The 26,892-nt window shown below is 36.3% G+C and overlaps 1 protein-coding gene across 1 annotated transcript; it reads left to right on the plus strand.

The window, feature by feature from the left end:
- The first annotated feature begins 661 nt into the window (after positions 1-661).
- On the plus strand, positions 662-26,133 carry SERPINI2 (serpin family I member 2). Its single transcript, XM_016215721.2, has 8 exons — positions 662-1,514; positions 6,502-6,732; positions 8,066-8,260; positions 8,342-8,534; positions 14,410-14,507; positions 18,299-18,385; positions 21,832-21,921; positions 25,925-26,133. The coding sequence occupies exons 1-8, from the start codon at positions 1,271-1,273 to the stop codon at positions 25,999-26,001; spliced, it is 1,215 nt and encodes a 404-aa protein (XP_016071207.2). The 5' UTR covers positions 662-1,270; the 3' UTR covers positions 26,002-26,133.
- Positions 26,134-26,892: the final 759 nt, after the last annotated feature.

Genomic DNA, 26,892 nt, shown 5'->3' on the forward strand with positions numbered 1-26,892 from the left:
ATTTTCTAACAAATATATTGAATTGAACTTTGAGATCCGTTTCCATTGCAAATTGTATATCTAAGCAAGTTGAATTTAACTATATATATTAGAAAAGAATTTGAAATATATAGATAATGATTCCACAGCTTAGTTTTGGGGAATATTTGATTTGTAATCTTTGTATATAACAGAGATTCTTAATGAATCTTTTGTGGGTCATGGTGACCTCCCTAATAATCTGCAAAACACTTGAGAAATATAGTTATTCAATTATTTAAGGCTAACAACACAGTATTCTGGAGGCTTTTATCTTTACCCCCAATGAAAAGTTATTTCCTAGTAATCTATTAAACTAGGAGTTATTATGAGTTACTTAAACGTATATTTGTAAGGAAAGGTTAGCGTTACTAAAATTTATGAGGCCTTCAGAGTCAGTATTCCACGAAGTCTTTGGTAAAACTGCAAAACCTCATTCTGCTCCAGATGTAATCAGGGTTGAATTTTCTGCAGTTTCAGTGAAGAGCACTTTAATAGGGTGTCATTAGTGTTATTGTGACTCGGTTATAGTTTTCAATTGCAGCTTTCTTATGTTTGTTATTTGTCAAATTGTTCTTTGATTTTTGCAAAAATTGCTCTCCTTTTTTCTTTTGTTGTACCATTTATATTTGGTTGTAATTTCATTTCTTTAGAATTTTCTGAGGTTTCTTTTCTTCCTTTGGAAAAAGTACATGTGGGTATTTTGCCCTACAAATTTCATAACTTTTACTGTTATAAAAAGTTAGCTAGATTACTTAATTGATTTAGAATACATTAACTTTCTAATATTATAGGTCCAAAACTGCACTGGAGTGTGTTCATTTTTTTATTCCATTTCTGTTTTTGATCTATAAACTATTTTAGAGTAGTCTGGACAGAGAGTTCCCTTGATATCAGAGTTATAGGCATTCCATTTAAAACCATGGGAAAAGATAGGAAAAATGTATCATATAACCATTTAGAGATAATATTACTATTTATAATGCCCCAGAATTATAATTTCTCTTTTGATTTTAAGAAACTGCTATATATTTGAATTTGTTCTTGAAGCAATATAAAAAATACCATTAGCACGTGGCCTATTTCTCTTAATAGATGATACTTATTCTGAAAACTGACATTAGAATATTTTTGTGGTAATTTGTCCTAGTAAGGAAGTTCTAATAGGTAGAAAGTTTTCTTTGAGTGTGATATGATAAACTCTGATTACTTTGAAAACTAATAAGTTTTGAATTAATGCTCAGAGGTCAAAATGTTTAAGATCTTGTGGAGTCTTCTACTGAGTTTTTCTGGAAGTCAAGCCTCAAGACCCTTGGCTCAAAGAAATACTGAGTTTGCAGTGGATCTTTATCAAGCTATTTGTTCATCTCAAAAGGACAACATTATATTTTCCCCATTTGGAACAACTTTGGTTCTTGGAATGGTACAACTGGGAGCAAAAGGAAAAGCTTACCAGCAGATAAGACAAACCTTAAAATTTCCGGAAACCTCAACTGGTAAGATTCTTATGTATTATTTGTACCGGATGAGATCTGGCCAGATTTATTTTAAAAATATTAAAGAGAAGTTCATGGTCCTAGAACTTTAATAAATAAATAAAAATGTTGTGAAAAGTATAAAATTATAGCCCAACCGGCGTGGCTCAGAGGTTGAGCATCGACCAATGATCCAGGAGATCGGGGTTCAATTCCCAGTCAGGGCACATGCCTGGGTTGCGGGCTCGATCCCCAGTGGGGGGTATGCAGGAGGCAGCTGACCAATGACTCTCTCACCATTGATGTTTTTCTCTCTCCTCCCTTCCTCTCTCTGAAATCAATATAAATATATTTTTTCAAAAGTAAAAAATTATAATAAAATGGATAATTGTAATGTAAACAATATCCATTCATTTAGAATTGTTTCCTAATGAAAGTATTACCAAAATGATTTATTAAGAAATTAATTCTATACAGATATAAAATTGTGAGTTTATTCTGATACGTTTTAGATAGTTTTAATTAACTGAGATTAAATTTTATGTATATGTGTGTTTCTGTATATGCATATATATATACACACATATCTATATATACACATAAATATTCTTCCACTGTCACATGTTGTGACCATTTTCTCATATCATGCAACTGCTTCAGAATATAATTTTTAATTGTTGCCTTTTATTACCTCTTAAAGAAATATCATTACTTACTGAACCCCTCTTCATTAGGTTGTTTCCAATACGTCTCTTATGAAAATCCTTCAGTTAGCACCCTCACCCAGAAATCTTTGTGTTTATCTCTATCTCATTAGCTTTTTAAAATTAGTTTTCTAAGTAAAATGTAAACTTTTACTTCAGTGAGATCAAGAGAAAGCATTAATGTATACATTTTAAAAGCTTATATAGTTAACAGTTTTTAAAAATTGGGAAGAAAAAACCACACCTTTCAGAGGCCTTTTGCGTATGAGTGGTGGTGGTTTGCAATCTCCCAAAGGCCCCTCTGCGATACTCTGTAGAAGCTTTAGTGCTGGCGTCCCACTTGAAGGGGTGGCTACCCATTTTGCTGGCTATCCTGTACTCTCAATTTCCATAATAATTCAAATTTTAAACTTTTACACCTCAGTCAGATAATACGTCCTGAACACCAGAGAAAACATCAGGTTTGTGATTTGGGAATTTATTCACTATAACTAATTTCAGTGTGGTTGCCTTAGCACAGAGCAGTTATATTTAGGAATTTGTTTTTCTTTCTTAAAAGGTTTTATTTGCATCATTTTAAACAAAGGCAATTTTATGTAACAAAAAAAGCTGGTGAGAGTGAATTGCAAGAGTTTTCCTTTGTGAATAAAGTAAAAGGAAGCCACCGTGTCTCAGATTTCGTCTCAATGGTCTACATTCATTTCAGCAAATCCCGCAACACAGTCCCAGGAACATTTAAATCACGTGATGCTGCTTTGAAAAGTAATAGAACATTTATGAAGATGTGTAAAGTTGATTCCATGAGGAACTAGCAAATTAGAGCCTCCAAAAATCTAAATTACTTTAAATGGGTTTAATCTTACAGAGAAACACAGATGTCTTAACAACTCTGGATTGTGAATGTAATAAACATCATAGTAATAATGATGACACTATCGATATATATGTGTATATATATTAGCAGTCACTGGATTGTGAGCTTCATGCACATGATCTCATTTAATTTGCACAATTACCCTGAGAGGTAGACGTAACACTGATGGACAGATGAGAGCACCCAGGCAAAGAACTGTTAAGTAACTTGCCCATAACTAATTCCAAAAATGATTTAGTGAGGGTTATATATCATAAGAACAATAATGAAAATTTTTATGTTTTTTTGGAATAATACCTTTGGACAATTAGACATTAACATTTCAACACATATGACAAGACGTACCAATCTCGTTTTCTATTATGCTTTGTGAAGGGAGAGAGGGGGGCACAGATGGAAGAAAACTGCAAAGAAGCAAAGAAAGAGCAGCTGAAAAGGGAGAAGTTTTGAAAAATAAAAAAAGAGGGAGAAAATTAAGGAATAAAGGAAAAAGAGATGGAGTTAAGGAAGGGAACAGCGAGAGTACATGAAGGCGGACAAAATGTCCAGGGGGGTCTGGAGAAAGAAGAGCGAATTTGCACTAAGGGCAGAAGGAAGGGTGGGACGGATAGGAAGGCAGTGCCTGGAACAGCCATATTAGGAGCCAAGGCAGGAAGAAAAACCAGTAATAATAATACTATCTTTACTTAAAGTTTTTATGTTTTATTCATCTTGAATTTATATAAATTAATACTGATTTTTAAAAGCTATGCTATGGTAAGATATTATTTATCTTGATTACTGAGTTCATTGGCATCTCCTTAAATTTTATGCTCAGGGTATCTCATTGACTCATCTTAGTCCTAGCCCTGCCTTCAATTCCCAGTGGTGATCAAAGGTGCACTCTGTTGAATCAGTTTATATTTTACTTTTTATGCTGCCAATCTGTTTCACATTAACACCTGGCATGTTCTACAGATGGGCATAGAACTCTAGGCATCCTACCCCACTGGGCCCTCTACCTCACTGGGGCTCTCAGTGTCCTCAGTTCTTTCCCCCATTGCCAAAACATCTGTTCAGAATTTACCTTCTCCAGTTTACTGAACCTTTGATAATGCTCCATTTTTCTTTGCCTCTAACAATTTTGTTTACTAATCAAAGACTAACATGAAGGTCCTTCTTTATTACGAGAGCCTTATGGAAAGAGACCTGGGCATGAATTCCTGACTCAGCTCTGCAATCAAATGACCTTGTGATTTGGCACCTCTCAAATTACAGTATCTCTGGATTTTAGATTTCTCACTATAAAAACAGGAGTTTGGATGAGATGATTTATATGGACCTTTTGGCTAAAATAATCTATAGTCCTATAATCCTCTTTGTTTTCACCTTTGGATCTGTCACATTGCACTCACAATTCGCCTTTGGGCCCTTCATAGCAAGAGAAGTAAACATGTACTAAATTTTAGGACGTTTTCTGGAGGTCTGGTACAATCAGTCCAAAAGTCATGTTCACCCCATGACTTGTAGGTTTTCCATAGCTTTATTTTAAGAAATTAAACTTATTTTCATAGTTTATTAGGAGTCATGTATATGTATTCTTTTTTATCTATGATGAAAGAGGTTATTAATCTGTAAATTAAATCAAATTTGTAAGGCAGATAACTTTATATTCTCCTCCAAACTTGTGCTACTTGGTGACATTTTTTTATTGACTTCTGAGGCCAGTGATTTATCAAAGGGCAGCTGACTGTTTGTCACACAGTCTTAGACCTTAAGTACATGACATAAATCTAGTTGCTCTGACAAATGAGTTGGAACTATTTTTTTCTCCCCCTCTCCTTTTTTTCCTTTCCCTTTAAAAATGAATTACAAGTTCCTGAAAACTGGTTTCAATTTTTGCCACTTTATTTCTGACCTTAATATGTTCCTTTAGAGAAGCTTCCATGCCTTCCTTCACTCAGGGAGTCTTCTTTGTAGCTTCCCAGCTATTGAAACATTTTTATTAACTTCCAATGACAAGAAATGATTACATCTGAAATCACTGCATAAACAAGGAAAATAGATGAATTATCTTCCCTTCTTTATGTGAGGAATTCCAGGGTTGTAAAGAATTACCCAAATTCTTCAGATGAAGTTTTCACATCTAAAATATTTCATGTCTGTGTCTATGTTCCCGGAATGGGGAATTACAGTTTGAAATATGATACACTTTCCAGAGCCTCAGGTATGGTTGTGTAGGCTGTACCTACACGAGAACGCCAGGACAGAGAGGCAAGTAGGGACTGAAATGCAGCCTCCACTCAGCTGGACAAGATATGAGGCCATGGGGTTGTATCAGCTGGTGAAGGCATCTGTTCTTATTTGCACGAAGATGTCCTATGGGCTGATAAAGTGTTTACACGCAACCACAAACATACACGCCCATGCCTCTATCCAGCAGACACCGAGTAGTAGGTTTCTCTCAGTGACACTTTTTAAATCTCCTTATTTGCTGGGTATCTTACAGTGATAAGCTATTTATGTTTCTTCAATAAAAATTAATTGCATTTATTAAACCTTAATGTCATAAAAATGGTTTCTTCAGTGTTTAACTGAAAATATAACAAAGGCCCTGAATAAACCCTTGATCTGAAGTATAGTTCCCAGACTAAATGATTGAGTTTCAGGACTAAGCCGAAAGGGAATGAAAAATATTGGTACCCTTTAGTAATCAATAGGAAGCCTTCCTGACAGCACAGTGATCAGAATGATCCAACGATAAATAAATAATAGGTCAACGGTGATTCTTAGCTGACTCTGATGGACTCATCTGGCTAGTGGTTATAGTTGGGATGGTTAAAGCTTTTATTGCTCATGTAGACAACCAAAGTGTACAGATTCATGAACCTGAAGAAATAGGCAATTCTGATTCTTACGCATCTCTAGAGATGATTATAGGGGTTGCCTAGGAAATTTCAAATCTTGGACAGGTGCAGTTGCTCATAAAGAGTAATTCTTTCTTAAGCTGAAATAAAAGTGATATTGAAGAGAATTACTAATCACTGTCATACCCCCTGTCAGCATCCATTAAGGTTCCCCTTTTATAGATATCGCATGCTATGCAAAAAATGAGATTCTAAAGATAAATTTCCAAGTACCAATAAGCTAAATTTGAACTATAAAGAAGGAGTTTCCTTCACACTGTTTAAATGCATATTCTTGTTTTAGACAAATTTCAAATTTACATGGATATTGTTCTTTTCCTATAGAAGAGCTGATTTCTCTAGGAAATGCATATTCTATGGGAGATAAATGATTAAAATATTTATACTAAATTAGAAAGGATTATTAGTTATATCTAAGGGTGCAAAAAGTGGTGCTATGAATCAGATTGCTTAGAAGCAAAGCTGAAAAGCTGTTGTTTTTATGTTTTCAATATGTCAGTATACATTATAATTATTTTTTTTAGGAGACGAATTTTCTGCGCTGAAGTCATTTTTCTCTGCCGTCTCAGAGAAAAAACAAGAATTTACATTTAATCTTGCCAATGCCCTCTACCTTCAAGAAGGATTCGCTGTGAAAGAACAGTATCTCCATGGCAACGAGAAATTTTTTCAGAGTGCCATCAAACTGGTGGATTTTCAGGATGCAAAGGCTTGTGCACAGACAATGAGTGCCTGGGTAGAAAGCAAAACAGATGGTAAAGTTTTCCACCTTCATAAAATCATTATTTGACATTGTATTCATGGTTTTTAATATCTGAAAGTAAAGAATGGTTGAATATTTTCCTACTAAACTGGCTCAGAGGGATAAATCTCCTATTTTTCTTCCTTGCTATTCAAATTAATACTCAATTAATTGTAAAACCAAGAGAAATTGCAAGCTGCTTAGAAAAGTACACAGATTCCTTTTTCTTTCGAGAAACACCTATTTGTGGAATTCTTAATAGAAGAATTTTAATAATAATTTTTGTTAAAGTACAGCAGCAGGAATATCTTTGGCCAGATAAAATTAGATATGTCAATCCCAAATGCTTTTTTCCCCACATATACTATAAATAATTAACACATCTAAGTTGGATATGTTAATGTTTAATAGTAAATGTTGGTAGTCCTGTTATAAACATGGCAATCTTAACTTTAAATTAAATACAAGCTAGCAAAAATTCCAGAGGGTCCAAGAAATGACATAGTAGAAAGAACATAAGCTTAAAGTCCTAGAGATTAGTTCAAGTTTTAACAAGTTCTAAGCTATGCCTCATTTACAACGAGAATGTTATTAAATTTTCAGACTTATTGGAACGTTTGATAATAGTCTGTTTCATTTCTTATTATTCTGCTACAAAACAGTGTGATGGTGGAAGCTGCTACTGTATTCTTTACGGGAAGCCTCACGTGGGGAACCATAAGTTGAAAACCAGAGAAGGGTGTTGTGATCCGTGTCCACAAGGAAGTCCTATTACTGGGATACAAAATGAAAACATCCTTAGGCGGCTCCATGACACCCAATCATGTTTTTGTCTCTAACTTTAAAATACTCAGTTCTGTTTTTTTAGAAGACAATTATATGAGCAGCTCCATACTTATCTCTTCCAATGGTCAGAGGCAGTAGATATAAGAGTAGAAGGTTGAGTGTATCACTGACATTAATTCTGGTTGACCCACTGGAGAACATTGAAATGAAATTGGAAAACTAATAAATATTCAGAAAGGGATATTAAATTTTTGTTCTTTTTGTCTGAAAAACAGTTTACAGAAATAATCTTACTAAAGAGAGGTCATTACTAGATCAGTTCAAATTTGCCTAAGATAATCTTGTATATCCTGTTTCCTAGTGTAATTCCATTTGTACCCATTTCTAAGTAAAATATTTAATAATGTTCCTCTTTACTCTCAAAATTGCTACATTTAGTTAGTAAAACACCCTGTTTGTAAGTGATCTGCAGAAGAAATTTTTGTTTTAATTCTATTAAAGCATTTCCACTAAGAGCTATTGTGTATCTCTTCCTGTCTTCTCTTCCTACCCCTTTACAGGAAAAATTAAAGACATGTTTTCAGGGGAAGATTTTGGCCCTTTGACTCGACTTATCCTGGTGAACGCTATTTATTTCAAGGGGGATTGGAAACAAAAATTCAGAAAAGAGGCCACAGAGCTGATGAATTTCACTAAGAGAGATGGTGCAGCAGTCAAAATTCCAATGATGAAGGCTCTTTTGAGAACAAAATATGGTAAACATGAGAAATCACATTCTAAAGCTTGACTTCGGGAATTGTCAAGTATATTTAATATCTTATTTTTCTCTATCCCAGGTTATTTTTCTGAATCCTCCATGAAGTACCAGGTTTTGGAATTACCTTATAAAGGTGACGAGTTCAGTTTAATTATTATACTTCCTGCAGAAGAGGTGAGCATAGAAGAAATGGAAAAACAAATCACTGCTCATCAAATCTTGAAATGGTTCTCTGAGATGCAAGAGGAGGAAGTGGAAATAAGCCTCCCTAGGTTGGTAATATTTTATTATTCTGGTTCTTATGTTTTTATTTATGGAGGAACTTGAATTCAGTCAGCTGGACAATAACAAATGCTTGAAAAGGCTATAGATACAAATGAAAAGGAAAATGCATTTGCAGGTCTGAACATCACCAGCATTGCTTTTCCAAGAAGAGCACTGAATGTAAGTGCCTAATATTTTCTTAAAGAGATGAAAAAATGTAACTCTTCAAACTAGAATGCTAGGATTAAAAGAAGTTATTATTCTTTTTATTATACAAAGTTATTTTTTCTATTTTTTTCTTGATTAGAATTTAAAATATTTATCTTCTATAATATTTAAGAAAAATAAAACACCTAAACACTTAGGATACTAAACAATGAAGAGATGGGTTAAATCACCTTTGACAGAATGCTCTAACAGAATTATATATAGACTCCTAGGGTCAGTTTTAGATAGTCAATACGAAATGGAAATTGCAAAGGCATGTCTCAGTAAGCAATAATTATAAACACTAATTTCTTAATATTATGCTTTTAGGAGACAGGAGAGATTTCAGAGAGTAAGATGTGTCCAAATAATTCATTTCACACTCTATCTGAATTTTTAAAGAAACAAATGACTAATAGAATATATACTGTTTTTTATTTCTATTTTTTTCTTCATACTCAACAAGGCCTGCATGGTCTATGTGCCCCTCTTCCAGATCCATGGTCTCCTAAACTTCTTGGCTTTTCCCTTCTTTTCCACTTAGTCAAGGTCCAGTGAGTCATTTCAACCATCCTTTCACCAAACATTTTTAGTGTTTTTTGTCCCCATGTCTCTGTCCCTCTCTTAATTCTCTCCCCAACCACCCTCAATCCTGAGTCTACTCAAAAAATCACTTCTGCTCCTCAACTCCTGATTTTGTTTAGCAAAATCCAGAAAGCAGTCACTTCTGGCCTCACCAAGGCTGGAGCTTGGGACTCCATGTTTACCTGCAGAGAATTTTCCTTTCTGATACCCACGTCACACCAAAATGTTGTCTCTATTCTCTATGCACTACTTCATGTTGACTTTTCTTACAGGCAACATATGTCTCAACTTCCTGTTCTTCAAAGAAAACAGATCATAAAACAAACTCACCTCTCTACCCTTCACCTCAAAATATGTATGTCTTTGCTAATCCTTTCTTCTACCTTCTTTGATGTCCTGAGGAAAGAAGTAGCCTATTTTCTCATCCTAACTCTGGGCTCTCGATCCAAATATTATTAACCATCCCATTTTTCTTGACCATCTTTCTTGAACCACTGTGGCACTTCTCTCTCTGTTTATTTTTATCTCTCTGTAAAATATTCCTGCTCCCTGACTTACCCCTTTTTCTTTCTGCTCTCAAATAATTTTTATCAGAGTTTTGGTTTCAAATTTTCTCTCTTCTTTCTCTCTTTTGTATTTGTTCTTTATCATCCTGTCTCTAAAATCTGAATTTCTCCCTTCAACCCCTCTTCTGATTCCCTATACAGGCTCAGTAAATACTTTTCAGCACACTGACAATTTTATATTTTATTACCCAGTCTTTTCTACCTGAATGGATGTATTATGGTTTCAAACTAATAACGGAAGATTTAGGTAAAACTGAAACAATTTAATCAGATGTATGTTTCCTTGAACTCTTATAATAAATTACCACAAACTAGGCAGCTTAAAACAACAGAAATTTATTCTCTCACAGTTCTAGAGGTTAAAGGTCCAAAATCACAGTGTTTGCTGGGCCGCGCTCTCTCTGAAACTCTATAGAATCCTTCCTTGCTTCTCAGCTCTGGTGGTGATCCATTATCTTTGCTGTTCTTCTGCATGTAGATGCCTCTGCTGTCATGTGGTCACCCCTCTTCATGTGGCATTCTCTTTTCTTAGAAGGACACCAGTCATATTCGACTAAGGGCCCGCTCTATTTCAGTATGATATCAACCTAATTGCATCTGCAATGACTATTTCCAAATGGGGCCACATTATAAAGTGCTGGGAGTTATGGCTTCATGACAAACAGAAGGGGGTGGGGCACAATTCAGCCCGTAACACCAACTGTACTAAATTCTGTTATTGTAAGGCAAAAGAAAGCCTCTTTGGTAGCAAAATTTAGTAAATGCTAAAGAGAGAAAAGTTAATCTACTAATACTTGTATATAAGCAACATTGGGAAGGAGCATGTGATTGTCTAGTTACTGTTTAAGAAACACTTCTCCTCCCCCTCTTTGACGGATGACTAATTAAGATCTATTTTGATATTCAGGTTACAGGTAAGGTGCAGACAGGTAAATCCCTTGCCTGTGGGTACGTAGCTGACAAATGGCAGAGCCAAAATTGCAGGAGTCAGAAAACTAGTGTATGTGAGGCCATCATGAGGGAGAGCACAGAACAGAGGAAAGGGTCAGTGGTAGAATGAGCAGCAGGATAAAAGATGTGGAGCGGCAGTGCAAGGAGACTTTGACAAGAGATAAGTCTGACCATACGACATGACGTATCGTATTCTTGCTGAGCTAGAATCAGTCCCAGGCCTGGCCAGCTGTGGCTCTCTGTGTGACCTGTGTGTGAACTGCGGGTGGGTGAAAGACAGTGAACTCAGGGGCAATGAGGCTGGCTATGGGAACAGATATGTCATGACCAGCTGCAGTAGTAAAATGTTCATTTTAGTAAAAGTAAAACGTTCATTTACTTTAACCTATTGACACTGATACAAATTGGAATCCCAAGTATGCATTAAACATTGTCCAGATATGTTTTATATGTAACAGCAAGTATTTTTAATTAAACCATGAGGCTAATAGAGTATTTCACACAGACACACACATACACTCTTCAAGTAATTGGTTAGAAAGTGAGAAGAAGCTACTATGTATTAACATAATAATAGTTCAGGCTCAACATCGTCAAGGATTGTGTTATATTTTTATCCTTGTGTGCAGCTTTAAAATTTGGTTTCCTTGGTTCTAAGACTGAACATCCCTTCCCTTGCTTTGATGACTCAAGCCCACTGTATCAAAGCTGGGATTCCAAATAATACAGACAGAGCTGCCAAGGAAGACCCAACCAAGACTTTTTTCGTCAAACAAGAGTCCTGGGTATAAAGGAAAAGGAAGGGACAATACCAGTCCGCAGTAGGCCCTGTAGACAGGAGCGAATCCATCTCAAAACAGAAATTCTGAATTGCTTTTTCCACTTTCTGCAGCTTTTGCCTCCGTAAAACCCTTTTAAACACAATGGGTTGCATTTGGCTGTCAATTTCTGTCCTGTAAACAGATATTGTTTATGTATGCTGAAACATTCATTTTGTGACTATTTAGTTGTTAATTATTTATCCAGTCTTTTGCCCATTCTTTTAGCTTAGCTGTATTCTTTTGACAAGTTTAGAGAAAAATCAAAGAAAAGGGAAAATGAAACCACATCTAGAATAAATATCAAGACACAAAATTTAGGTGAGGTTCATAATTAATAATATATATATAAATTATGATTTGGAATTATATTTTTATTATAAGGCAATGGGAGTTAGCACATTAGCTCTGATTAGGAATGGACCTCAGTTTGAATCCTACCTCTGTCTCCTATCTTGACCTTAAACCTGAAAATCAATCTCCTCCAACCTTCACTTTTTTACATGTTAATAGGAATAGTAATGGGAATAATAATTCTAACTTCCTGGAGTTTATGTGAAGATTAAAAATTATAATCTATATTAATGGAAGTGCTATTCATGGTTTTAATAATTATGGGTAATTAGAAATTGGTTGTAGATTAAATGGTTAAATGGTCTCTCTTGTTGTAGGTTTGATTGGACTATATAATGAGCAGGACTGTTACTTAAATGACTCTGCTGATAATTAGGCATTATTAGAAGTTGTAATAAGTCTTGCAGTACTCTTGTTATTATCCTAAAAACAGTCAATTTATAGGTGGAACATTTATTCTCTGCCTTTTAGAAGCCCATACTCCATTCAGTTTAAAAATAGAGTGTGGTAATGAAACAGAAAACAAAACAAACAACCCCTCAAAACCATTATCCTGCATATTATCTTTCTTAGCAGGAAGATCAAAGGAAACAGTTGAAAAAAGTTGGCATAAAACAGACTATTTTCATTATCAGTAGATTTTAATGCGCCTATTGTGCCCATTCCCAGTCAGCTAAGGCTTTGAATGAGTTAACTTCTTTCAAAAGTGCATAATATTTTACCAGAAGTAATTTAGGCCCCATACATTTCTGCCATGGCATATTCATTGTTTTGAAAAATTATAATTAAGAAGCGTGTTCGTTCAGTATTTGGCAATTAAAACAATGATCTAATTAGACCAATTGCCCAAGCTAATTTCTAGCCCCAGATGTGGGCCTACCTGTTAGCTAAGCAAGGATCCTCTGCTTGAGCAGCTGTGTCTGTATCAGAACCTGAGAACATGGGCAAATGCCCATCAGGGGACAGCCAGCAACTTGGGCAGGAGTTGCCTGGGAATGTGGTTGGTGTAAGAATATACATAGCTCCCTGTTTGAGGATTACACTCTTTTCTTTCATAAACAAATATTCCAACCTGGCTTTCAAATGCAAATTGATGCTTTATACATCTAAAATGTCAGTATTAGCTTCTACTATTATTATTAACTATTAATTATTATTATTATTGAAGTGGCAAAGTGAGGTTCAATGATTGCTGTTGACTTGGAGTCAGGGCCTAAGACAACCTTTGAGGTTCTCTGTGTAAGGTCCCTCTTCACAGCAGCCTGGAGAGTTGTGGCGAATCTGGAGTCCTAATTTATGGAACAAAGGCAGGAAACAAAGGCAGGAAAGTTAGAGCAGGCAACAAAGGCTGCAAGCTCTAGCCCTCCCCTTCTTGGTCTTGGCTGGAACATCACAGATGCTACCTTCACTGACCACCTGTTCCCTACTTCTCCCTCCCCAATTTCCTGTAATTGAGAGGACCAAAACCAAATTGCTGCCTGGAGAGGAAGGTCAAGCATGAGCCCCATGGCAGTCACCCACCAGGATCCGAAGCAGACAGAGGACCACCCTATCCCCACCCTTGCCCACATTTAGTAAAAACCTTCCATCCAGACCCCATTGACGCTTCTTATTCTCCAAAGGAGACCACCCTCACTTCCCCAGTGCATACTGCTATCACTTTATAAACTTACTGTGCTTTGCTAAATCTTTCTGTCATGCTCTTGAATTCCTTCAGGTTCCCTGACAAAAATCTGGATCAGGTTGGGGCCTCCCTTGGTCTCTCCAGGTACTGACAGGCAGCAGATATACTGGGTGTTTTTGTTTTTCTTTTATAATTTTTATCTTTTATTTTATTTCCAAGATATTTAGTTCCCTTTCAACATTTTACACCATTTACTGGGCCTATTGAAAAGATATTAGGTGTGTCAATAAACTGAAGGAAGTCACATCAATTATGACAATGGGTGGGAAGGATAATAGGTTATTAACACCTCTCTGAACCTCAATAGCCAACAATTTCCTCCAAGGACTGTTGGCTCCTGTTCCTCTCTCATCACATCTTGGACATCTGCCAGGGACAGTCTTGGATGGTGTGAAAAAAACTAGGCATATATAGTTGCTGGAGGTGAACTTTTAATCTTCTAGGGAAGGAGCCAAGCAATTGAAAACTTAAAACTCTCACCCTGTTTAGTTGGGTAATTTTTACTTCAAAAAACAGTATTCTCCTCCCCTTTCCCACAGCCATTTATCTGGAGCTGGGGAAATATGGTGTCTGGAAATGTGAGGAAATGTAATTGGGGTAATCAAAACAAAAGATTTCACCATTTAATCTCTTTCAAGTCATCCACTTTATAGATTAAAAAAAACATTGGGTAGCAAATGTGTAGTGTTTCTTCATCTTTTTTTTTTTTTTTTAACAGATTTAAAGTAGAACAAAAATTAGACTTCAAAGAAGCTTTGTATTCTTTGAACGTAACTGAAATATTTAGTGGTGGCTGTGACCTTTCTGGAATAACAGGTAATATGATAAATAATTCTTATATTATCATGTTAATCTGTTTTCTTAGTAACTATGTTAACTGACTGATCTTAAAACTGGAAGAGCATCCAGTCCCAGAAAATACATACACGATGAGTAAATGTCATAGTAGTGTTGAGCTGTCTGTAAACACTATTTTGCATTTAAGCACTTTTCCTTAATGAAAACCAGAGAGCATTTTAGAATGTTAGATAAGCCTTCCAACCATGCTTGTAATGAAACTATGTAGGTAAAGTATTATATGGGCTTTTATTTCAGCCCTATTTGGATATTCTTATTTGAACAATGGGAATTACAACTTTGAGTCTCTCATCTAAGCAGAGCAAATAAAACTCTTATAAACCAATTTGCAAAGGTTAATTCAGTAATATCAGAGCCCATGAAATAGGCGTTCACAACATGCCAGATGATGAACACAATCTAGAAATTGTAATGCCACAGCTTGTACATTTAGCTTGGGACTGGCAACACTGGGGTGATGGGGTTCTTATGCTCATTTGCACCTGGGAAATTGTGCGGGGTTAAGATGTTCACTTGCACAACAAAGTCCAAGACAGTCTTTTAATTTTTCTCATCCATAACCATTAGTTCAAAAATACACAAAGAGAAAAAAATGGATTGAGGAGGGCCCATTAATCCCAAGTCACTTACCCTCTTTTAAACTGTCTTCTTTTTTATATAAAGGGTCCTAATAATACAAGCCTATCTATCTGATGGGCTTTTGTGTGATAACATGGAAATTTTGTATATTCCTATATAAATACCCGGGCTTTGAAGAAGTATACATTAATTTATTCACTCATCAATTATGTGGGTAAATGAGCAGAATGCACTTTCCTGGTGGAGGAGTTGGGTGGGTACACAGGTGGCATAGATATTCATTGTCACCTTCACACATGATTTAGCTACTTGTTCTCACGCTGACAGATAGACCTAACTTTTTTGACAATTTCACCAGCATCAGAAATGAGACAGTCAACATTAAATACTGCAACAGGATGCCACCTCAGTGTGCCCTAGAACACGGCCACATCAACGACCTGAAACAAACCAAGCCATTTTTCAAGCACCTCTTCATCTTTGTTTTTTTTTTTGAAGGTTTTATTTTTATATATATCTTTATTGATTTCAGAGAGAGGAAGGGAGAGGGGGAGAGAGAGAGATAGAAACATCAATGATGAGAGTCATTGATTGGCTGCAGCCCGAAACCCGGGCATGTGCCCATGTGCCCTGACCGAGAATCGAACCCCGATCGCCTGGATCCTAGGTCGACGCTCAACCGCTGAGCCACACCCGGCCGGGCGAGCACCTTTTCATTTTAAGCTTCTTTCTCGCCTTTGGAAGCTTCCTCGCTGTACCTCAGACATTTCAAACAGCTACTCACTCTACAAATTCCCAGCAATTTGTGATTTCTAAATATCTCATTTTACAGGCAGATTTGTCCAAAAAATACCTCCAAAATGCTTCATAAAAGAATTTATGCAAGAGAATAGCCTTGATCAACATCTTCAGCTCTTTCTCTCCTTAATTGCCTGTTTGATTTGTTTTAACTACTTTGGTTCTGTCTTATTGCCTGAAATAGAACAACCACAGCTAAGGATTACACTATTCCTGGTCATTAGGGAAAGAGTGAATTCTGTGCTATACCTACCTTTCATTTGTGCAAGAAGCATTCACTGAAGGGTATTGTGAACCAGACCACCACTAGTGCTATTGGGGTATTTGCACAAAAGAGACACTACCTTGGACTCTTGTAGTTCAGAAGTTTTAGATGAAATGTTTTCAGAGTTACTTTAGAAGTTTTGATATGAAGATTTGACTTCCATTATTACATTTTTATGTCATCTTTGGTAAAATATTTAACCATTCTGAGCCTCAAAGGACAAATCTGTGAAAGGAGATAATTATCCTAGTGGCAGAAGTAAATGAAAGAATGTATATAAATCACCTCTTTCAACATCTTGCACATAGTAGGTACTCAATAAGTGTTAAATAAAAAAACCCACCAAACTAATGAGGCAAGTGGCACATTAATATTTACTTGCATGTCTAGCAAAGCTGTGAAAGGTTTTTTTTTTTTTTTGGTCTTTTTAATTTGACTAAGACATATGTGGAATTTTCATAGGAAATTAAAGGAAAGAATTATTACAAAGGTGAAGAAAACAGTGAGTTTATGGAGTCCAGGTTTCTTGATCTGGCCTATTGCCTCTCAGGTCCTGTTCTTTTCCCAGGACTGGGCCCTCTCTGTGATAAGATGGAATACACAAGACCAATAGCCCGAGAGTCATTTGGTCTGGTGACATTGTGAAGACGAGTGAAATGCTCTGCTCCTCCCCAGCCTACTTTTTGGTCTTCGCTCTTGGTGTGGGTCCCTAGATCACCCACTCTGTGCTCTCTGTGTGAATCCTGTCGTATTCCAGGCAGTCCTGGAGAAAGAAGGTGCCTTTTTGCCTGACCTTAAAGACCACTCTCTTTTTCAGTTAATCTACACAAGGAGGTGGATGCCCCTCTTCACTACCTTTAGACAGGGTGAGGGAAGACTGCTCGTAGGAAGTGACATTTTTGCTGAAACCTGAAAACAAGGGAGCTAATCAGGGAGATGTCTGGGAAGGAGTCTAAGCAGAGGGAGAGCTAAGGTTAAGATCTTGTGGGCTGAAGTTGTAGCTAGACTACCCGACGAAGACAGGAGGGTAGATGAAGATATAAAGTAATCAGGGCCCAGGTACAATCATCGTAAGTGATTTGGAGTTTGCTTTTAGCGGGATGGGAAGCCAGGTTTTATGTAAGTGTTCTTTTGATGACCTCTGGCTATCTTGCCTGAGGTCATTTCATTTTCAGTAAGCTTTGGAGCTAGTTCCCCTTTTCTGATTTATTTCTTCAGTAATCTTTTCACATTTGGTGGCTTTGGTGGAGTCTACCTGCACCACATCAGCTTTCTCCCTGAGACATAAAGCTCCTCTTTCTCCTTTCTTTGAAAGTTTCAAGGCCCATCTTCCTCCCCTTCCTTCTCTCATCACCATTGAATGCACAGACCACGTTTCAGTCGTCTCTCTGCTGAACATTGTCGGAGCAGGGGTGGCTGATGGCTTCTGAAACTCATGGTTTCTCTTCTCCCTTCTCAAGGAGACCATCCTCACTGTATCAGAAACTCTTCACACATACATCAGGAGAGAAGAGGGACATCTCTCCCAGCTTGTATCCACACCAGAACAAAACGTTGCATGACACCATCTTACACTGAAAAATCTGACAGGTTTTAAAGCATAGCTCTGAAGTGATTTTATAACAGATACCACAGAAGCTCTTTTGACTTTCATAGTCTCACCGGTTTTAAAGGAGAGTAAATTTTGTTTTAAACTTAGATCAAAACTGAATACAGAATTTAAAAGGCAAGTTGGCTTTGAGGTTGAATACAGAGGGTGAGATTAATTGCAATAAGTAAAGCCTCTTTTATCTTGTCTGTAAACCATGGGTAAAGGGAGCAAAACCCACTGTCCATTCAAGTTATTTTACTTAATGAATATCTTATTTGAAGCTTATACCCTTCTGTGTTTACCTTATATCTGGGCCAAACTTTGTCTCTCTGTATCTGTCTCTATATCATTTCTGCAAAAGTTAAACTTGAACCACCTTTATCTTCAGCAAATTAATTAACTTGGAAAGAGTTTATTTCCTTTGCTCTGTTCATTTGAAAATGTAATTAACCTGGGACCCAAAAAGCAATGACTCTAAATTTTAACTCCTAAATACACTTTCATATTTTCCAACAGATTCATCTGAGGTGTATGTTTCCCAAGTTGTGCAAAAGGTTTTCTTTGAGATAAATGAAGATGGCAGTGAAGCTGCAGCATCTACTGGTAGGACAAAGGATTTCACAAGTCGGGAGGAGAGATTGGGGAGGCAATGAGCAGGAGGGTGCAGGCATTTGTGCAGTGCTCGGATCTCACTTTTCACTCCTGCTGTCTAGTACTCTATAGGAAGAAAAAAGAAATTGGTTGTATAAGGTGCTTAAACATCTCTGCAGCCCTAGCTTAATGCAAAAGGAAGGGAAGGAATTTAATTAGGAGTTGAGGCCTATCTACTGATGTGTGCTTGTTTGCAAATTGGATTACCTGTCAATTAGCAGGCAGGATGCGTGAGAAAACTTTAGGTTCAAGTATAAAATCATGATTGTTCAGGGATGCTCACTCTTAAGTAATTGTATTCATTTCATGCTTCCATCACACCAAGTCAGTCCTTTGTCATTGATTCTTGTCATTTTCCCCATGGCAGTGGTTCTCAAACTTAGTTGAATATTAGGATCACCTTTGGAAACCTTTAAAAAATACTATGTCCAGTACATGGCCAAAAATAATTAAGCCTGCATGTCTGGAGATAAGATCCAGGCTCCAGCATTTGTTATCTTTCCCGAAGTGTTTCCAGTGTGCTTCCAGGGTTGAGAACCAGAGCTCTATGGGGGCCTGCAACCCGGATTTGCTATTGCAAGCGTAGTTCAATGACCAGCAGCCTCAGTGTGACTAGGGAACTGGTTAGACATGCAGAAGCTCAGGCCCAACTTCAGACCTCCTGAATCAGAAAAATGCAAGGTCTCCAGATGATTTGTGTGCACATTAAAGTTTGAGAATCACTCTTCTATGATACATTTCCTTGAACAAATGAAATTTTGAATAGTAACTATGTTGTATATGAGATATTTAAAAATAATTAGAGAAAAGCCTTAAATTCAATTGGAAATGAAAAAACAACTTAAAGGAGTCCCTCATATGTCTATTTTATTTTTTTTAGACTATTTGGGTTGTAACCAATATGTAAAAGTTGTGCATTATTTAAATCGTTATGTTGATAAATTTTTATGTCTATGCAGATGTGAGTTTCTTGATTAATTTGTAATGTAGTGGCAATGGTTTTTCACATCTGGGTGTGACACAGTGGACCCTCATTTGGCATCTCCTGAAGGATTTTCTATTACTGTACTTAAGGAGCTTACATTGGAGCAGTGCAATATTTTAATTCTTAAAGAAACCAAAAGGTTGCATTGGTATGAGGTCACTCCCCATGTAGACAAATTTTACAGCTTCTTTTACATAGAACCAAAAGAGTTATAACAGATAATTATCTGATCCTTTCATTATATTGGTGAAAAACAAGCCCAGCAGTGTGAAGTGTCTTGCCTGAGGTCAGACTATGAATTTACAGCAGAGTTTGAACCGAATCAGTTTCCTAACTTCATGGTCAGAGTTCTCTCTGCTGTTGTCCCCTGGCCCTCACTTTAAGTCGCGAGTTCTCCAACAGGCTGTAACAGTCATTTAGGGATCAGCAGTAACCCTAACGTGTTACACCTCAGAACAGTCAGCATATTTTAACTTTCAGGCATCTGCTCAAGGGTTGCTTAAGAACAAAAAAGCTCAAGTGTTCACCCAAATGAAAATTGGAGTTATACTGACTACGATTTTCTGATTATCTCACTAATGCAGACATGGGCATGTATTCACTGGTAATTTTGGCAACATAGCCCTGATAATCCAAACAGGATAGTGCTATGCATTTTATGTTATTAAGTTTGTTTTATTGTGAAGGGGATCAGAATATGCCACCCTAAAATGTGCCACTTTGGCAGAAATGCTATTTTGAGCTGAAGGAAACTGAGAAACAAGAGATACAAAAAGAGCTCTCGACCCACCCCATTTGCCTAAAAGTAGGGCATAAATTTTATCACAGAAGATGGAAGTTGGCAGTAAAATGTGTCTGCACAGCAAACCTTACTGAATAAGCCTTATCTGCCATTAATTTCCCCCATATATTTACCTTTCCACAATTTATACTCCTAGAAGTCCAAGCCTTTTTCCTTTGTCTAGTCACTTCCCCACAATTTACCACCTTTTGTAAATATGGTACATAAGTGCTCAAGCCTAACCACTTCTTTAGGTATTCACCTCTTTTCTGTGAAGCTCCTGTGTGGATAAAAAAATACAGTGTCTTCTATGAATTTGTTTTTGTCACTTTAATTTGGACCCCAAACAAAGATTACAGAGAAATAGTGTTTTTGGGGGGGGTTTTTTTGTACTATTGTTTTTCAGTTCTGAAGACTCGTTACATTTTTTAAAATCTTTCTTATTTATTGATTTATTTTTGAGAGGGAGAGAAAGAGAGAAACATCAATTTGTGTTCTACTTATGTGTGCATTCATGAGTTGGTTCTTTTTTTTTTTTTTCCTTTTTATATCTTTATTGATTTCAGAGAGAGGAAAGGAGAGGGGGAGAGAGAGAGAAACATCGGTGATGAGAGAGTCACCGATCGGCTGCCTCCTGCATGCCCCCGACTGGGGATGGAGCCCGCAACCCGGGCCTGTGCCCTGACCGGGAATCGAACCCCAATCGCCTGGATCCTAGGTCGACGCTCAACCGCTGAGCCACGCCCGGCCGGGCCATGAGTTGATTCTTGTATATGTTCTGTCTGGGGCTGGAACCCGAAACCTTGGCGTATCAGGATGACACTCTGACCAACTGAGCCACCTGACCAAGGCTACATTACATTTTTTTAAAATTATTTTTTCATAGGTCTAAAAAATTGTACAAAATCATTGTATTATTAGTAAAGGAAACATTTGAATTGAGTGTAGAAATATTTAATCTATAAAGGAAAAAATTCAATCACAAAAATTCACCTACTCTAAATATTGACAAATGACACAATAGAGCAGCATGGTATAAATTATCATAGTAAATAATTGTTAAGGCAGCAAATCTCTGCTTCTGATCTCATAATAAAAACCCCAGACACATTGACAGCACAAATCCTAAAAGCTTTGAGCTCACAGAATAATTTTGGGAAGGCAAGTTAAAAAAATAAATTTCAACTCAGATGTGATTACGCAAGCCTGAAGAACAGAAATAAAGTGCAAACATATCTGCATAGGAATTAGACTTGAAACATTATAAGAATAAATCATATAATGTAAATAAAAAGTGAGCAGAAAATTGCTATTTAAAGATGAAATATTTCAAATGCTTTCACTAAATTGAATCTAGTATCTGAATTTCTTCTTCGTTGAGCATAAATGTGAAGTTAGAATTAGCCCCTGACTGATCCAATATTTATTCTTCTGCTCTTCAGTTTTTAAATTTATTTCAAACTTCTCTGCATTTAGAAAATGGTAATTTTTCCAGATGTTAACTCCTCAAACAAGATAGCCTTTCCTGTCTACATAAAGTATTATGGATATATTTTCTTTACTGATTTTTAAAAATTTTTCTTTACGATATTTAATGTGAACATATAAATAATTGTTGTCTCTATTTTATAGGAGTACAAGTCCCTGTGATCATGAGCCTGGCTCAAAACCAATTTATAGCAAATCGTCCGTTTCTGTTTATTATGAAGAATAACCCAACAGGTACATTTTTGGGGATTCCCTGGGGGAACTGTTTAGGTTAAGCACACCTATTCCTAGTTGCCGATTGCAATCTACATATCGGAACTACTTATTCTTTCCCTGGATATCTGTCGAGTGCCTGTTTTGTATTAGGCATTCTAAGAGATGTCAAGGGCCTGAAATAGGGTAGTGGTAATAATAGCTGCCAACATGGCTGTTACATGTGCTAATCATTTAAAATATCTTTATCTAAAGCTGTCCTCATTCCAATAGGTTAGATATCTGACTAATAAAGACATAGAAGCTCTGACAGAGGTTTTGTAATTTGTCTACGTGGCAGAGAGGGGCTAGGTACCTGTTGGTCTCTGAAGTCAGCTCTCTAGGATGCTACAGCAGGAGTAGAAATGGGGAGATGTAGAGTTGTGAAAAGTTTCAAAGGCGGATTCCAAAAGGATAAGTGACTAGGCATAGGCTCTGAGCGGGAGGGAGGGGCCAAACATAATCCCGAATCTCCAGGTTGGTCATTTGGTGAACCATAGAGCAGGTAGGTACAAAAAGTGGAGGTAACAGTAGGGGACTGGATTGGCATTTGACACAATGTCAACATGTGGAAATGCAGGCTGCCTGGGTAGATGATTCTGCACTTTCTCTTTTGAAAAAGGGAGATCAGGAAGGTAATACAGTGAGGGAACTTTCTTTAAGTTTATATTTAGGACTCCAGGCATCAGGATGACCATGTGAAGGTTGTAAACCAGAAGAGAGCAGAGATCATTGTTTATTCACTTCTGTATTCAGCCTAGTATTTGGCCCAGTGCCTTGCACATAATACCAGTGTCCCTAGGGATTGAGAGTATGGACTTGGGTGCCGGACCTGGGCTCGAGTCCCAGCTCAGTTGACTGATAGTTGTAAGACAATCACTTACGCTTTCTAGGCTGTATTTTCCTTATCTCCTATATGAACATAATATTAATACTCATCTCATAATGTTAAATGAAAGGATATATGAAGTCTATAACACTGTGTCTGGCACATAGTGTTTAGTATGAGCAAATCCATAAATATAATTGAGTGAATGACTGAATACAGAAAGGAGAATGAAAAGTTTCTCTGTGTAAGCTGTTTTACATGGAAAGGAGATGTAGTTAATTTCAGAATCTAAATCTGTTAGGTTAACTAAATCTGTTAGGGATTCTGATGCTATTGGCTCCCTAAAGGATATGTCAGTCTCTTCTTTTTAGGCCCCATGAAACTAATGGTGAGTGACTCTTCTGAAAGTTATACCTTGGGAACAGTGGAATAGTTTTAGATTTGCTGAAATTGCATGGACACAGCTTCAATTCGAGTAGTAGATGTGTCAGTGTTAAAAGATATTCTGAGTATGTCAATTGATCCATACATCTTTAACCTTTGGATAACTCTTATTTCTTACAATTAGTATGTAATTATTGAGCATGGAGAACAGAAAGAAATGAAGCTACATTGAGCATTGATAAACAAGGAAATAATGGCATTTAGAATAGTGATGTGTGACCCTCTGTTTCCCAAGTTGATGACTAAGGCCATGTAATAGCAATCAGTTAAGCAACAGTGAAATTCAAAACCCAAAATAAAGTCCTTATTTTTTTATTTGTGATAGGGCTTCACTATCAGACCTTAATGACAATTCCTACTGTTCTATGATCTTAATTGTAGTGAAACCTTCTAAACTAAGGTTACTCCCTTAAAATATTATTTGAAATGGATGGCCACTCATTTATTAGGAGCTGTAAATTGTTGCCATAAAATGTAGAATAGGCTATTATCTTAAGACAATACACATTCATAGATTTATTTAATTTTATCTCACAAATGAACTTAAGAAATCATTTAGATTAACCAAGATGATAACTCTATAGCATAGTAGACTACTAAGCAGCTTAATGCTCTACACAAAATATATTCATTTGACAATTTCAGAAGTGTGAGGATGAGTGATTTTATATTTTGTTCAACCAATTTTTATCTAGATTTAAGAATTGTTTTGGGTCAAACAATTCTCTTGGGCAAAATCCATACATTATTTGTATTTTTCTAGCAGGTTAGTATTATATTTTAGTATGGTCTTTCATAGCTCTTACAAGGCTGAACTTCAAGAAAAATAATGTTTTTTTATTCTTTTAAGCTGAGGATATAGGCCAACTTTACAGACTTTCGGAAAAAAAGTTGTGAAAGATGCTACATGAAATGTGTCGTTTCTGAGAAAGTAGTGAATTATGATTTTGAAACTAACAGTACTACACTGTTTAAAACTCAGATCTTGAGTTGAAGGGAGAAACAGACTGCAGGGTATTTATTAAGAAATCTTTACTATTAAGCCATTAACATTAGTTGTGCTATTGTATTTTAATATTAGGAAGCAAAAGTTGTTTCCCTTTTATGTAGATGTTATATAAATACAATAACTAAAATGGGGACACTTCTTTAAGAAGGGGGCATGAAGAGAAAAATGGAAACAGTAATGATTTCTGCTTCATCCTATTTCTAAATCCATTGCTATTATGTCAAAGGAGATTTAACTAATCTTTCCGATTTAGTATTGAGTAGATTGGTGACTGCTTGATGGTTCTTCTAGGTCAAAGAAACAGATTGAAAAGGCTGAGACAAATAGCTTTTCTCTAATGTCCTACACTTTTGAGTGTTTAAAATTTTAGACCATTGTCTTCAGTTATGAATTTCTATAAAAGTTACTTTAAAAATTTCCTGAACAAATAATTCAGGTAAGAATTTTGATGCCATAGAATCATAAAGATACAAGAGTCACTGATGATTCCTACTGAGATGAAATATCCTGGGAAAAGTTAATTATGCATCCCTATGTATCTGGAAAATAGAAATATTCATTTTCTTTATTTTTACAGAACTATTTTGAGATTTTTTTAATTATTAGTGATTATAATTTTTTTTAAACTATATTGATTTCAGAGAGAGGAAGGGAGTGGGGGAGAGAGAGAGAAACATCAGTGATGAGAGAGTCCTCATGGATCGGCTGCCTCCTGCACGCCCCCTGCTGGAGACCGAGCCTGCAACCTGGGCCTGTGCCCTGACCGGGAATCGAACCGCGATCTCCTGGATCCTAGGTCAACACTCAGCTGCTGAGCCACGCCTGGCAGGGCTGATTATAATTTTTTATAAAGGCGTTATTAATTATAACTTTGGACAGAACAGGAAAGAATTAATGAAAAAGGTTTCTCTCACTGTTATTCCAAAGACATTGAAATATACTTTCCATCAACTTAAAAATGATATAAAACTTCTTTATCACTTTTGAAATTGGCCTTTATTACATATGACTGTAAGGAACTTAACACAACAATTGACACGGATCCATTCAAACCACTTGCCTTACCCCAGCTGGAAAGAAAGGTGAATGGATTTTGACGGGCCATTTGCTTCTGTCTTGTCCTCTAGCTCTTAGTCCCTTGTTTCTTGCAAACACAGGATGGCTGGAAATAGGTGTTTGCATTTATGCTATAGACTGTGTCACCTCCGTGAGGTTTTGAAGGCACTAGAGAGAGGAAAATATTGTCTTTAGCAGTGAGCTTTGATTCAGAGCTGAAGATCTGAGGAGCTGTACTTTTAACCCTAAGGGCTGTGTTACATGCATAAAAAGAGCCTGCTAATGCCTCAAATTTCAAACTCCGCACGCTCATCACTATTTTATGATGCGGCGTTTGCCTGACTAAGTCCATTTAGAAGAATACCTTTCGGTCCCTTCATCTTTGCTTTCTTGTATGAAAAATAGGACTAATGTATTTTTCATGACAAGCTGTTGTGGGTGTTAATTTACTTTACAAATTACCAAAAAATAATTAATAAAGATATAATTATGTAATTTAGACAGAGAGGGCTTTGCTGTTAGACATTGCTTATTTATCTTATAGAGAACAAAGGCTAAATGATTTGTTAAAATATTAAGAAAAGCTTATTATCACCAACATATTTTTCCTCCAGAAATTCGTAAAGTATTTTTTTCCCCTTTCCTAGATTCATTTTTGTTTATGGGACGAGTGACAAATCCTGACACTCAGAATGTGAAGGGAAGAGATTTAGACTCACTGTGAATGAAATGCAGAGAGAATGAGGTGATTACTGGAAACGAGTTCATTGTCAAAATATTACCATCTTGCAAATCTGTTCTTTATATCTTTTTCTGTTTTAAACTGTGCCTGTGTTAATGTGTATTAACATAAACCTGCATTAATGAATAAATGAAATTATTGATAAATGAAAATTTATTCAATGTTTCTATTCTTTTTGTATGTTTTATAAAGCCTATATGAACCAAAAGCAGTGAACTTGCATTAATATTATTATTAATATGTTAGAACAATCCTGTCTAAGATATTTTAGATATCAGAGTCTCTGTGTTGCTAAAAGACTGCACTAGCTGACTCCCAGGTATAACAGCGTTATCCAGACCATGGGGAAGTAAGGGTCCCATAGAGTGGGTGTTGTGTGTTGCGTGGGGGTGCTACTTAAGATGCAGAAATCCAGTATCTATGACAATAGATAAACTTTGAGTTTTTTGCTAATCCTAATTTGGTATTCTCTGTGTTACATGTAATATTTGCCTTGTTTTAAAACCTTTGGAACATATCAATTTTTTTTTTGTTCTGGTTTATGGTTTAAACATGTCTTGGAAGTAGAAACATTGAGAACTTTTATAAAACTTTCCTGTACGTCAAAATGGCAGTTAAATTAGTGTGATTCAGGAGGCTGACCTTCCAAGCTTTTACAACATTGAGCTAAGAAAATGTTAGAGTGAAGACTGTAATCTATAAAGATTAAGTGCAGAACCCTTCCTCTGAATACCCTAAACTGTCAGATGGAAATATCTAAAATAATACTACATTCCAATGACTGGATATAACATGGTTCACAGTTTTTCTATTTTCATGTTAATGATGTAAAGTGTCTTTTTGTTTATTTGTCTTTGCAATTCATGGCAGAGA

Source organism: Miniopterus natalensis, chromosome 6, assembly GCF_054644295.1.
Source record: "Miniopterus natalensis isolate mMinNat1 chromosome 6, mMinNat1.hap1, whole genome shotgun sequence".
Taxonomy (NCBI): domain Eukaryota; kingdom Metazoa; phylum Chordata; class Mammalia; order Chiroptera; family Miniopteridae; genus Miniopterus; species Miniopterus natalensis.